This window comes from Crocuta crocuta, unplaced genomic scaffold (assembly GCF_008692635.1).
Source record: "Crocuta crocuta isolate KB4526 unplaced genomic scaffold, BGI_CrCroc_1.0 scaffold580, whole genome shotgun sequence".
Classification (NCBI taxonomy): domain Eukaryota; kingdom Metazoa; phylum Chordata; class Mammalia; order Carnivora; family Hyaenidae; genus Crocuta; species Crocuta crocuta.
Genome location: NW_027527940.1, coordinates 970,918 through 984,934, shown reverse-complemented (window position 1 = coordinate 984,934; position 14,017 = coordinate 970,918). Strand labels below are relative to the sequence as shown.

General features: G+C 42.7%; 1 protein-coding gene across 3 annotated transcripts in view; it reads right to left on the bottom strand.

The window, feature by feature from the left end:
- The window catches only part of ACP3 (acid phosphatase 3), a 51,042-nt gene extending 41,992 nt beyond the window's left edge, over positions 1-9,050 (bottom strand). For all 3 annotated transcript variants that reach the window (XM_077752281.1, XM_077752283.1, XM_077752282.1), the window contains exons 1-2: positions 8,831-9,050; positions 1,082-1,177 (exon numbers count right to left, since the gene is read on the bottom strand). In XM_077752281.1, coding sequence (XP_077608407.1) covers positions 1,082-1,177; positions 8,831-8,950 — 216 coding nt within the window. In that variant the 5' untranslated portion in view covers positions 8,951-9,050. The remainder of the gene's footprint in view (positions 1-1,081; positions 1,178-8,830) is intronic.
- Between the last annotated feature and the right edge of the window lie 4,967 nt (positions 9,051-14,017).

Genomic DNA, 14,017 nt, shown 5'->3' with positions numbered 1-14,017 from the left:
GCAGGATCCAGGCGTTAAGCTGTCAGCACAGAGCCTAATGTGGGGCTCGAACTCATGAACCATGAGATCATGACCTGAGCTTAAGTCAGACACTTAACTGACTAAGCCACCCAGGCACCCTGATGTCCACTGGTTTAAATGTTTAGTTAAATGTTTAGAGATATTTGACTCTAAACATTCTATGAGATTTTCTTAATGTATTTAAACAGTGCTTTGGTTGGGTCAGAAGCAACACCTGTGGCCTCGTGGCCCCAAAGGAAGGCACTATCCACGCTTGCAAGGGAAGGGGGTGGGGCACGGGAGTGGTGACTACAGATGCCTTTGCCCTCCTTGCCTTCACCTTCTCCTTTGCTGCTCGTGAGGGCTCCCTATGTTTAACTGACCACTTATTATTTTTTTAAAGTGTTTATTGAGTTTTGAGTGAGAGAGAGAGAGAGGGAGGGAGACACAGAGTCTGAAGTAGGCTCCAGGCTCTGAGCTGTCAGCACAGAGCCCAACATGGGCTCACAAGCTGTGAGATCATGACCTGAGCTGAGGTCAGACACTTAGCCGACTGAGCCACCCAGGTGCCCCAACTGACCACTTATAAGGAAGGCTCAATCCCAGTATATCTAGCTGATAAAGAATCAAATTTGGTATCAGCATTTCTAGAGGAATCCTGTTCTCCTAACCCTGCTGATGTAGTTTATCGACTACAAGATTATTTTCTACTTCGTCAGGTAGAGGCTGAGAAACCCAGGGGCTGGCTTCCAAGTATTTGTTGGTCTTCAGCATCTTTAAGTTCATGTATTCGTCTGTGGCTGTGCATGGCTCTTAGAATTTAATAAAGCCAAACAGTGTAAAAAAAAAATCAAAACTGGAAATTTTATACAATTTTCCTCTTACCAGTCACTAGGGGTGACCTGGTCATGATGAGAAATTACTGAAGTTAAACATTAGTGCCTCTCCTTCCACAATCAAAACACATTTTAGACTTTTTAGATCCCATGCAATTGTGCAAAATACTCTCCCAGATCTGAATAACACAGTTTGGTTTCCCTTAAGACTTATCAGCAATCTTGAGCTGAAAATCCCAACCAACCTGAGTGAGTTGGCCAAATCCTTGTGGCCATGAGGATTCCTTGATGGGGTCGTTGGGGAAGGTTTCAATGGGACTTCGGTCTCCATGTCTAAACACCTGCAAAGACAGTAATGTTACAAATTTCACCTCAGTGTTTTGCCTCTGCTCATCCTAATAGATTTTCATTTAAACCACTGGTTCTCAACCTAGGCTGCTCATTGGCATCACCTGGGGAATTAAAAAAATTCTGAGGAATGGATCCCACTTCTAGTGATTTTGGTCTAATTAGTTTGGGATGTGGTCAGAGCCTTAGGATTTAAAAAAAATTTTTTTTAATGTTTTACTTATTTCTGAGAGAGGGAGAGAGACAGCCTAAGCAGGTGAAGGTCAGAGAGAGAGGGAGACACAGAATCGGAAACAGGCTTCAGGCTCTGCCTGAGCTAGCTGTCAGCACAGAGCCCGACATGGGGCTCGAACCTACTAACGGTGAAATCATGACCTGAGCTGAAGTCGGCGCTTAACCAGCTGAGCCACCCACATGCCTCACGGATTTTAAAGATGTCCCAAAGTAAACCTCAGGTTAAGAACCACTGTTTTGTTTTGTTTTTTCTTTTTCTAGTATTTATTTATCTTTCAGAGAGAAAGAGACAGAGTACAAGCAGGGGAGGGCCAGAGAGCAAGAGAGAGGGAGGCAGAGGATCCAAAGAGGCTTCAGGCTCTGAGCTGTCAGCACATAGCCTGATGCGAGGCTTAAACCCAGAACCGCGAGATCATGACCTAAGCTGAAGTGGGACCCTCAACCGACTGAACTGCCCAGGCGCCCCAAGAACCACTGTTTTAAGCTCACTAACACTTTCCTGTGTTTCAGGTAATGTATATAACAAGACAATCAGTCATTAGAAAGCAGGCAAGCCACATGTAGTGATTGGTTTGCATATTGGGGCAAGAAGGAACACAAAGTTTAGCAAGATCACTTTATTGCAGACAAACTCTGATAAGTATTCTTCCTTAATTACGGTTACAGTAATAATGGTGTTAAAACGTTTATGTACCATAAAAATAGTGATTTTTCAATGCCATGTACAATTTGTGACCATCTTGAGCCAATGATTTATTAGTTTTTAGGAGATTACGGATAAAGAACTTTTGGATAGGGAGATTCAAAAGGCTAATTCTGAATACTTTAAGAATATTTCTGGATTTGTATGCATGTCATGCTATTTTGATTGTACATTTTATTCTTGGAGGAGAGTAGTCTGGACTTTCAAGACCTTGATATTTTATGATTCCAATATGCTTCCTGAATAGAATATCAAACCAAACACCAAGTTATTTTATAAGCAAAAGAGAAGTAAAACACCTAGGAAATCCAAGATGAAGTCTATACTGATGCCAGCAAACATTTTTAATGTTTGGGGCTGGATGATTCCTTTTTAAGGGGCTGTCTTGTTCATCATGGGATGTTTAGTAGCATGCCTGGCATTAGAGCACTAGAGGTCAATAGCAAACCCTAGTTGTGACAACCCAAAAGTTCTCCAGACACTGCCAAATGTGCCCTAGAGAGTACCTCTAGCTGAGAGGCCCTGAGTTAGCCAAAGAGAAATCAGATGAGAGACACTGTAGTGAAATAAAATTTACAACGCTTTCTACCAGCCTATAACCACAATAACTCCTCAAGGTTTATTTGAATGCCTGTTGTGTCCTAGAAAATGTGGCAAGTGCTTCTCATAATTTAATCCACTCATCAGTTCTACAAAGTGTTTACTATTATCTTCATTTCACAAACATGGAAATCAGCCCTATAGTTAAGTGACCTCCCAAGGTCTCGCAGAGTGTGAGTGATATGATAGGGCAGAGTTCCAAGTACAGACTGTGTGCCTCCAATGCCTGCATTCTCAACCTGTGTAAGAGGCTCATTTCTCTGTGCTGAAACACAGCCCCTAGCATCCCAGCAGTGGGGTGATCTGGGANGCCTGGGTGGCTCAGTTGGCTAAGCGGCTGACTTTGGCTCAGGTCATGATCTTATGGTTCCTGAGTTCGAGCCCTGCATCAGGCTCACTGCTGTCAGTGCAGAGCCTGCTTCGGATCCTCTGTTCCCCTCTCTCTGCATGCCCCCCTCCACACTCTTTCATGCTCTCCCTATTGCTCTATCTCTTTCAAAAATAAATGAATAATAAAAACATTTTTAATAAAAAATAAAAGTAAAAAATTAAAACTGAGATTATGCATCTAAATGACAGAATGGCCTGGGGAAAAAGAAGTGTGGTCCCCTTGGAAAAGGGTTTTTTAAACAGCAGAGCCCAATCACAAGACTTGAACAAGCTTTCTCACTCTGTCCTTACAGGTCAGGAATAACTCCCCTCTATTTCCATAGGTTTTAGGGGTTTTTCAGGTGGTGGCTCAAACATGTCGTGAGCTCTTCAGAAAGGGTGTCCCACAGAGACACTGAATAAGCCATTACCCCCCCAACCCGGCACTGGAAATCAGTATGTGCGTGTGCAGGCACACACGCGCACATCTGCGAGTGCCCTCCAGCACACAGATGGCATTCTTGAGTTTCAGCCGGAGCCTTTGGACATGCCTAGATGCCCTTTTAAGTCTGCGGAAAGGCCATTTTCCTACTATCAATCCACTGCTCCACTGCTCCTACTATCAATCAATTTCCTCCACAAAATTTGTAACCTGTGTTCTCAGCCCAGCAATCATACTCTGAAATCCTTTACAAACCTACAGAGGGTCAGCAGTAGTCCTGTCTGCAGTAGGAGTGCTAACTGCAATAGAAGACGTCCAGGATAACAACCTCTTGTGTTTGTGCAACCCTCTGTGGCTTTGTACACTTCCTTCCCTGCTCTCTCTTTCAGTTCTCACAAGTCCTGTGAGGCCAGGCTGGCACTGTTGCTGTCTTGAACAAAGAAGGAAACTGAGGCTCAGAGAGATTAAATGAGCCATGCAGAGCTCCTCCTTTTCATGATGGCTACCCACTGTTTTCCCTACCATATCACATCCATTTCATCCTTTTAGATCACAGGTAACTTGTTTTTTAATGTTTATTTATCTTTGAGAGAGAGAGAGGGAGCAGAGCAGGAAACGTACACACACACAGAGAGAGGGACAGAGATCCGAAGTGGGCTCTGTGCTGACAACACAGAGGCTGATGCAGGGCTTGAACCCACAAACCGTGAGATCATGACCTGAGCCAAAGTCGGACACTCACTGGCTGAGCCACCCAGGTGCTCCACAGGTTACTTGAAGAAGAAGAAGAAGAAGAAGAAGAAGAAGAAGAAGAAGAAGAAGAAGAAGAAGAAGAAGAAGAAGAAGAAGAAGAAGAAGAAGAACCATGGTTTGGACCCCCATGAATTCTCTTTCTCCATCGATTCTGCTAAGCAGATGTGGCATGTTACACAGGTCTCACAGCACCCTACCTGATCTGGCCTTGCCCACCTCGATGCTCGACCTTATATTCTTACTAAACATGCTTAGCCGCAGAGACCCTGCTGTTCCACCTAATACATTGTTTGTTCCAGCCTCATGGCAGTAATGTTCTGTCTGCCTGGAATGTCCTACTTCTGATTCTAATCCTGGCAGTCACTAGTTTCAGGTCCCTCCTGAAAAAGGCCATCAAGAGAGATCTCCCTTGACCTCCCATACTCACCATGCTTATTATTCTGTCTCTAAAAAGTTAAGAATAATGATTCTGTAAGGGTTTTCTATGGGACACTCTGGAAAAAGGAGGTGGGTTCTGTCAAAGTTCAGGAAATGCAGTTTACTAGATCCTTTCCATTATTTATTTATTTATTTTAATGTTTTATTTATTTCTGGGAGAGAGAGAGAGACTACACGAGCAGGGGAGGTTCAAAGAGAGAAGGAGATACAGAATCTGAAACAGGCTCCAGGCTCTGAGCTGGCTGTCAGCCCGACGCAGGGCTTGAACCCAAGAACCCAAGAACCGTGAGATCATGACCTGAGCTGAAGCCGGATGCTTAACCGACTGAGCCACCCAGGTGCCCCTAGATCCTTTCCTTTAAAGCCACAGCACATATCAGAATCTTAAAGACTGAGGAGTCCTGCCCTTAAGAGACCCAAAATACAGTTTAACCCATGTTCTGTTCCCAGGGCAGATTTGATTTTTTAGCAAGCAACTCCTGTTAACAACTCGTCAAACTAGCATTCCACGAGATGAACTTTGATAAACCTGTTTTGAAAGATTATGTGAGGACTCTCTTCATGAGAAGGAACAAGAACCAAGGGCAGTTTCCTGCTCTTTCTGCCAAGAACAGCTTTTCAGAATCAGGGAAGATTTATTTTTCTCGGATCAAAGAGAGACAGTGAGGAAGACACTTGCTGATTATGAGTCCGAGTTAAGTCTGTGCACCCAATCTCCACGGGGAGACGCAGCTCCATGTGCTGGCTTAAATGAATACGGCAGGAATGGAATATGTTTAGTGATTAGGGGCATGGCCTCTTCGACCATACAGTCTGGAATCAAATCCTGACCAACACGGTCACCATGGGCAAGCTGCTTAACCTCATCGCGTCTCAATGCCTTTATAAAACAGAGTTAGTAAGGTTTTTACAAACACTTGGTGGAACAGTTGCCAGATATAGCAAACAAAACTACACGTTGCCCAGATAGTGCATGAAACATCCTTTATACTTAAAATATATTTGATGGTTATCTGAAACTCAAATTTAACTTGGTATCCCGTGTTTTCCTAGCAATTCCACTTTCTAGGTTGCTGGGAGGTTAATGTGACATATTCCATACTGAACTCTCAGAGCAGTGCCTGGCATGCAAAAAGCATTCAAGTCCCGGTTGGTTATTGTCACTAATGTTACCACTTTAATCAGAGGCAGTTTTCTTTCATTCTGGTTCTAACAATTTTCTTTCTTTCTTTCTTTTTCTTTCTTTCTTTCTTTCTTTCTTTCTTTCTTTCTTTCTTTCTTTCTTTCTTTCTTTCAAGTAGGCTTCACCAAAATAAGTCAGTTAGAAAAAAACAAATATATGATTTCACTCACATGTAAAGTTTAAGAAACAAAACAGATAAACACAGGGGAAGTGAAGGAAAAATAAGATAAGAACAGAGAAGGAGGGAAACCATAAGAGACTCTTAAATACAGAGAACAAACTGAAGGTTGCTGAAGGGGAGGCAGGTGGGTGGGTGATGGGCATTAAGGAGGGCACTTGTTGGGTTGAGCACTGGGTATTATACATAAATGATGAACCACTAAACTTTACTCCTGAAACCATTATTACACTATATGTTAACTAACTCGGATTTAAATAAAATTTTTAAAAAATACAAAAGGAAGCTAAAAAAAAATAATGAACACATACGGTTATATGATGCTAAACAAACAATCTAACTTTCTTTGTCTCAGTTTGCACATTTATAAAATTGAGATTATAGTGCCTAGGGAAAAGGCTTTTTAGAACAATTAAATTATGTTGCTTATGTTAAAAAATAATAATAAAGTAGCGGCTTAAACTCACAACCCTGAGATCAAGACCTCAGCTGAGATCAATAGTTGGATGCTTAACTGAATAAGCCACCCAGGTGCCCCAGGTTCTAATAATTTTCTAAGGATTTGCCTGGATATATAATTTAACCATTTATAGTCAAATATTCTCTATAATCAATAAAAAGAAGAAAGTAGTATCTACTTACTAAAGCCCTTAGATAGAATTAACCTGTAGTCCCTGGATACATGTTACCTAACAGTGAAGGAGGAAAAAGTAAAGCCACAAGAGTTTGGTGCCAATGGAAGTTAGCCTGGACTGCAGTAAAAGAGGGAGAGAATTGGCCACATGAAGTTAACCAAAACTTCACTGTAATATCTCAAGGAGGATTCCACTCAATCGGCTTGTCACAGGTTTATAGTGTTGATAGTGTAATTTTTGCAGAGTCTTGACACTTGCTTAATGCATGTGTTGGCAAGGAATATAAGTGAAAGTCTAACTGGGGCTTCTGGGTGGCTCAGCTGGTTAAGCTCTGACTTCTGCTCAGGTCATGATCTTGTGGTTCGTGGGTTCATGAGTTTGTGGGTTCGGGCCCCCTCATTGGGCTCTGTACTGATAGCTGAGAGCCTGGAACCTGCTTTGGATTCTGTGTCTCCCTTTCTCTGCCCTCCCCCACTCGTGCTCTCTCTCTGTCTCTTAAAAATAAATAAACATAAAAAAANATGAAATCTGGCCATGTGTAGCAACATGGATGGACCTTGAGGGTGTTATGCTGAGCAAAATAAGTCAGGCAGAGAAGGACAGATATCATATGTTTGCACATATAGGTGGATTAGGAGGAAGTTAACAGGCCAAAGTGGGAGAAGAAGGGGAAAAAATAGTTGGGGAGAGGGAGGGAGGCAAACCATGAGAGGCTCTTGAATGCCAGAACAAACTGAAGGCTGAAGGGAGGGTGGGGTAGAGGGGAAGGGGGGTGATGGGCATGGAGGAGAGCACTTGTTGGGAGGAGCACTGGGTGTTATATGTAAACCAACTTGACAACAAACTGTTAAAAATATTTTTTTTGAAAAAAAGGAGTGGATCATAGAAGGCATTTAATAAAAAAAAATTTTTTTAAAGTCTAACTTGCATGGATTTCTATACAAAAGGTACACAATATTTCACACCTTTTTTTCTTTTGAAGCACAGAAACCTGGCAGCTGGTAAATCTTTTATAAATAAACTGATGATATGTTTCTGATTCTCTGTCTCTCATTTGTTGACTCATGACCTGGTAAAGATTTACTGTACTAATAAGCATATGGTATGAAATTTTTTTTCTGTAGGGAAAGAAAGGAGTGCTGAAAACACTAAGCTGAGAAAACAGGAACTTCATGTTTAATTTTTAAGTAAAAGATGACCTCCCTGCAAATTATAGAAATAAATTCTGAGTACTCTTACAGTAAGAAACTTTACTTATCAGCATATTTTTACTCTATCAAATAAAAAAAGAGTAAGGAAGAGAACGACATTGAGACAGTGGCTGGGAAAGACAAGGAGAGTGTCAGAGGCAGAGGGAGACTGAGTAAAACAGAACAAGAGAAACAGAGGTACAAAGAAAATCAATTAATTTTGGGGATTAATACCAGCACACCCAGGTAAAGTGCTGAATCCCCTTTACTTTGCAAACCCCCTTTCTATTTTTAAAATAACAACAATAGTGTATTTTCTTTCCTTAACTTCATGCATCAGCCACCCCTATTTCCCCATAATTTGTCACATGGTACATTGGGTGGAGAAAAACATTATTTTAATCGTCAACCAAATCTATGTATCAGGAAGTCCTCCTCAAAGTCTCGAGTTTAGTTTCACTTTTAGGCTTCAAAGACTGTTTACAAATCTATTTTCCGATTTCCTGATGAATAAAAGTGGAAGGGGCTACTTAATTCAGAAAAGGACAGTTTTGGGGGTTTGCAAACAAATCACCATTAAACTGAATGAAGCCTGATTAAGCTCTTGGTGCTAACCCCGGCCAGCCGCGGCTTCCCCCCCAAAGCGTCCAGGGGCTGTCAGAAGGAACATGCATTCAGGGCAGTTGGGAAGTAAATGAATAAAGGGCATCGGCAGAGGCACGTATAACCAAACCAAACACTTTTTGTTAGGACATGTTAAGTAGGTAAGTATTCGTTAGTAGGAACTTGTGAAACTTGATTATTCACTTTCTGAGTCTGGTCCCTGGGAGACCACAGGAGGCTGATAGGAAACCTGACACTTGGTTATCATCCCTTGCTGGTAACAGTTTAAGGGAAAAGCAGCGAGAAAAGCCTACTCACCAGTGTCACAAACTTCAGCTCCTTGGCTACCACACCTCGGTCTACCCAGGAGGAAAGCAGAAGCAAGAAGCTAAGATAAAGACTTGCTGTCCTGGCCGAGGGGAGCCGGGCAGCTCTCATGCTGGGGAGAAGTGTCTCTTGCAGGAGTTAGGAAATGCTGTCTCCAGAGCAAAAGCCATTAGAGGGGAAGCTATTTATCAAAGGAATTGAAAGGGAAGGAGTCGCTGGGAGGAGTCAGACTCGGAAATAGTATGGTCGCGGAAATAGTATGGTCGCCAGGTAGCTCGGGGCGGGGTTTGGCAAGTGAGATAATTTTGGGGGCTGGGTGTGAGAGATCAAAGTCTTCTGAATTTAAGGTAGAACTCATGCCCAGGGATGAATGAGCTGTTGTTTAAGGACACAGATCATGTCAAGAGATGTTTTGGAATTGACTGACTCTTTTCTTGAGATGGGGTGTGACATAGTGTTTGCTTTGTGACTGTCGCTTGGGAAAGGGATCTCTCTCGACTTTGGAAACCTTAGGCCAGCGATTCCTCATCTTTTGGGAATCCGGGGTTATAAGCAGAGAGATATGGAGGGAACTGCAGGTTCTGGGGTATTTGGGGTCTATTCCCCAGGCCAAAGATGGCTCCCCTTGTAAAACTCTCATGTAGCCTAGACAGGTGTTTTTAAATTGAAGGAAAGTAAGAGAAATATTATTTTCAAAAATTTGTAGCGACACCTTAAGATGTTTGGGGTTCATCTGTGGCATCTCAACACTAGGGTTGGATGTACCTTTCCTGACCTGACACAATTTAAAAAAACAATGGCAACAGCAAACGTACCTACAGCTCTGTATTGTCAGCCACCATCTCTGGCCTAATTCTGCATTCTGGGCGAGTCACACCCTTGCCTCTCCAGCCATGATCTCATCAGGGACGCTATAAAAGAGGATAATCCGGACTTCAGAAACTTAGCTGTCCATTTCCCCCAAACCGTCAGCTCCATCGTAGGCTACAACAGGATGTGGGTGACAAACTGCCTGTCACGATGCTTCCACCCCATCAGCAGAGGGAGAACAATGGTTTTCCCCACAACCTGTCCTCTGGTACATTGCGTTTCCCTGTGACAAGAGGGTTCTGTTGTAATGTGATCACAGGATGCCCTAGAGTGTGGTGTGTGGGAGAGCGGTTGCTTCTTTTGGTATGGGAAAATGTGTGCAAAGAATGAATGAATGTGTGGTTGGGTTAGACATTTAAGGGGACTTGTGACCCTCTCTTTGCTGCCACATTCCTCACCTGCCAGTCCCCACTCTCCTTTTCAGTGGGTGGTATTTTGAGGAGATGAGTTCAGAGAAAAGGGGATGGAGATTGGGAGGTTGTCCAGGGCAGACTTGAAATTGCCACACTGATCCCTGCTGCATGCATCAGGCCACCTGACAAAGGAAGGCTCCAGCTCCTGATTACCTTATACAGACTTGGTTCTGACCCGCATGCTTTAAATTGTGCCACACCCATGATTCTGTTTAATGTCTTGTTTTTTCAAGGATCAAGCTGGCCCCTTGTTCTCCTATCTTCTTCCTTGTCTACTTTTGGATTGATGCCTGGCACTACACTGGCTATATTGGTACTTCCTGGTAATGACTCTGGTTCTCTATCCCACCTGTGCCATGTTGTGTTAGGTTGCATAAACCCCTCTCTGGTCCAGACCTGACTTTCTCTGTGTCACCTTCCCTGGGCCCCTTTCAGCCCTCCAAGTAGGAACAACAGCAGAAACAGCAGCAACAACTTTTCTAGAGAGAACCAGAAAAAGGCTGACTAAATTGAATACATCTCAACTTAAACTGATTCCAGTTGGAATAAATGGATGGTTTCTACTTCTATTCTCTACCCTAACTTCTACTTTGCCCATCCAATTATAAGGAGAGGAGACGGTCATAAATACAGATCTGAACACCATGACATTGTGTCTGAAAGCATCTCAACTCAGATAAATTTATTTAAAAACCTTCTTTGGTCTCTTGAACCTTAAACTCATAAGGCCTTTGCAAAAGCCTAAATAGTAATCTAAATCAACACGCAGATATGGTAGCATTTAAGGTGAGACTAGAAAAAGTGATTGGGATATTGTAATTGATATCCCAATGAAGCATGCCAATAGTCTTAGTGTCAGCGATTAGCAGAACTTACTGGCTGAATCACTTTTGTTTCTTCACATGGCAAGTGTTCAGCCTCCAATTAACACGATGTTAGGAAGTCCCATAAGTGGAGCAGGTTGGGTTCATAGGAAAACAAACTCCCAGACGGAGATCTGCATGCAGGAAATTTATTTAGGAATGCTCTCAGGATCAGCAACAGAAGGGGGAAGACAAATAAGCAGGGTTGGACAGAGGGAGAAGGCCTCAGCTGACCCTGTGAGGTGTGCTGAAAGTGGAACAGCCTTTTGGAGTTGTCCTGAACTGGGGTGAGGGAGCCAGGCCTTTTTACCCCTGCATCAGCCAGTCACTGGATGCAGGCTGCTCCTCGCAGGGACTGTGATCCCGGGTAAGGTGGCTGTCTTCTTCCATGGCAATTCTGAAAGGCACTGACCACTGAGTAATGTCAGACAGTATGGTCCCAAGAACTGGGAGGAATTAATCCTTCAACTCATGAAGGGAGATCTGGGTGGTATAACACAGAACCCATGACAATGAACAAATATTCATTGGAAAAGAATTCATGATCCTCGGCAGATCATAGTAGGGCTATGAAAATCTAAGTGTACTTCTGATACCAAGAGTCTGGGTTGGAGTTAAGATCCACTAACAGCTCTCCTGGTTGTTCACCAAGTAGGAAGGCTGCGTTTAAACTCCCTGACTTGCTACACCTTTACAACTGTATTATTTGACTCTCAGCGACTTATGGACTATTGGGTACTAAATAGTATTGGTTGATCAATAGTCAATGGAAAGATAAGTTGTTGCATCAGAACTTCTTACAATGTTAGCTGCTTTGAGGCAAAATTTAATATAAGATGGGTTTAAAAAGTTTTCAGGGGCGCCTGGGTGGCTTAGTCGGTTAAGCGTCTGACTTTCGCTTAGGTCATGATCTCGCGGTTCGTGGGTTCGAGCCCCGCGTCGGGCTCTGTGCTGACTGCCAGCTCAGAGCCTGGAGCCTGCTTCAGTCTGTGACTCCCTCTCTCTCTGACCCTCCCCTGCTCACGCTGTCTCTCTCTCTCTCTCCTAGAAATAAATAAAACATTAAAAAAAATTTAAAGTAAAAGTTTTCTGGGGTGCCTGGGTGGGTCAGTCGGTTAAGCATCTGACTCTTGATTGCGGCTCAGGTCATGATATCAAGGTTTGTGGGATTGAGCCCTGTACTTACAGTGTGGTGGCTCCTTAGAATTCTCTCTCTCCACCCTACCCCCCAATAAATAAACATTAAAAAACAAAGAATAAAAATCTTGCTCCCCTCGACTAATCATTTAGTGTGTTTTGTGTCTGTCTGTAGATCTATTTGCCCTTGTATGTTTAGTTTATTTTTAATAATTAGGCAAACATCCAATATCGGTATCATTGGTGGTATGGGGGAGAGATACAGGATCAGCAATTATGCGCTGCCAAACCTTATAGGTGCCTGAGGCAACAGGAAGATCAGTAATACTGATCCTGTCTTTATTTTAAACTTTGACATCTTTTTATTTATTTTTTTAAGTTTATTTATTTATTTTAAGAGAGAGAGCTCTTGCACGAGTGTGAATGGAGGAGGGTCAGGCGGGGGGGAGGGGAGAGCATCCAAAGCAGGCTCTGTGCTGTCAGCGCAAAGCCTGATATAGTATAGGGCTTGAACTCATGAACCATGAGATCATGACCTGAGCCAAAACCAAGAGTTGGGACACTTAACTGACTGAACCACTCAGGTGCCCCAACTTTGACATCTTTTTAAATGATAGATTGTTTTACATTAATTTTTGTTTCTAAAATTACTGGGTTAAAATCTTATTGATCATCATTAGGAAGTTGTTGGCACCCCCTTACGTCATGAGCCCAAGGTGAGTGCCTCTCTCTCCTCACTCTAGTTTCCAGACATGACTCTAAGAATTGGAACCTGGCAGAGAACAATTTCTATTTTTCTTTTGAGATTAAATGATCTGACTTCCTCTGGTTCTGTCTCTGAGGAAACGAAGGCTGGGGTAGGAGAAGGTCCGGTTTGGATGGCTATACTGAGGGATCAAGGACTGAAAGGAACAGAGAATTTTATCTGTTAGGCTGAACAAAAGTGACCTTCATCCTTGGATGGTGATTACCTGCCTAGGTCTGGCCTCCCTCACACCCCTTTGCCCTTGTGGTAATGCTGCTTTCCTCACATTTAGAACTAACCACTGAGAGAAGAGAGATGACAGTGATTCATGACTGAGAAGGAGCTCTGAAGAACAAAGGTGCGGTATTAAATTGTCACCCAGGAGCAAGTCTCAATTGTTCAGGAACTGGCAGGAGAGACAGGGAGCTGGGTTTTGTCACAGTCTATTTTGCGGGTCATTTCAAAGTTCCGGTCACTGGGATAGCCAGGCAAATATTGTCCTACCGCCATTTCACCTTTAATACAGCTATCCAAATTGAATGCTGTATTGGTTCTACTGTATTTAACATGTAAAAGAAAGAACTCACCACTTACAAAAATATCCTATCTTACTTTGTGTAATGTGCATTGAAATGTGTATATTTTGATGGTGCTTTTTTTCTGGGTAATGTGATTGTAAGTGGCTTTACTTTCTTCTTTCTACTCTTCTCTACTTTTGAAATTTCTCACAATGAACAGATATTTTCATTAAAATCAGAAAAGGAATTTTAAAATGTCTAATATGAACTCTATGCTATTTCTTACTTCATTACCTGTTGCCCTCAGAGTCATAGGAAGTGGGTCTTAAAGGTGAGTGACTTTATTTTTTTATTAAGATTTTTTTAAATGTTCATTTATATTTGAGAGAGAGAGAGACAGACAGACAGACAGAGCATGAAAGGGGGAGGGGCAGAGAGCGGGAGACAGACTCTGAAGTAGGCTCCAGGCTCCAAGCTGTCAGCAGAGAGTCAGACACAGGGCTCAAACTCATGAACCATGAGACTATGACCTGAGCTGAAGTTGGACGTTTAGCCAACTTGACCACCGGGGTGGCCCATGTTACATATTTATTTATTTGTTCATTTATTGTCTGTCTCCTCCATTAGAATGT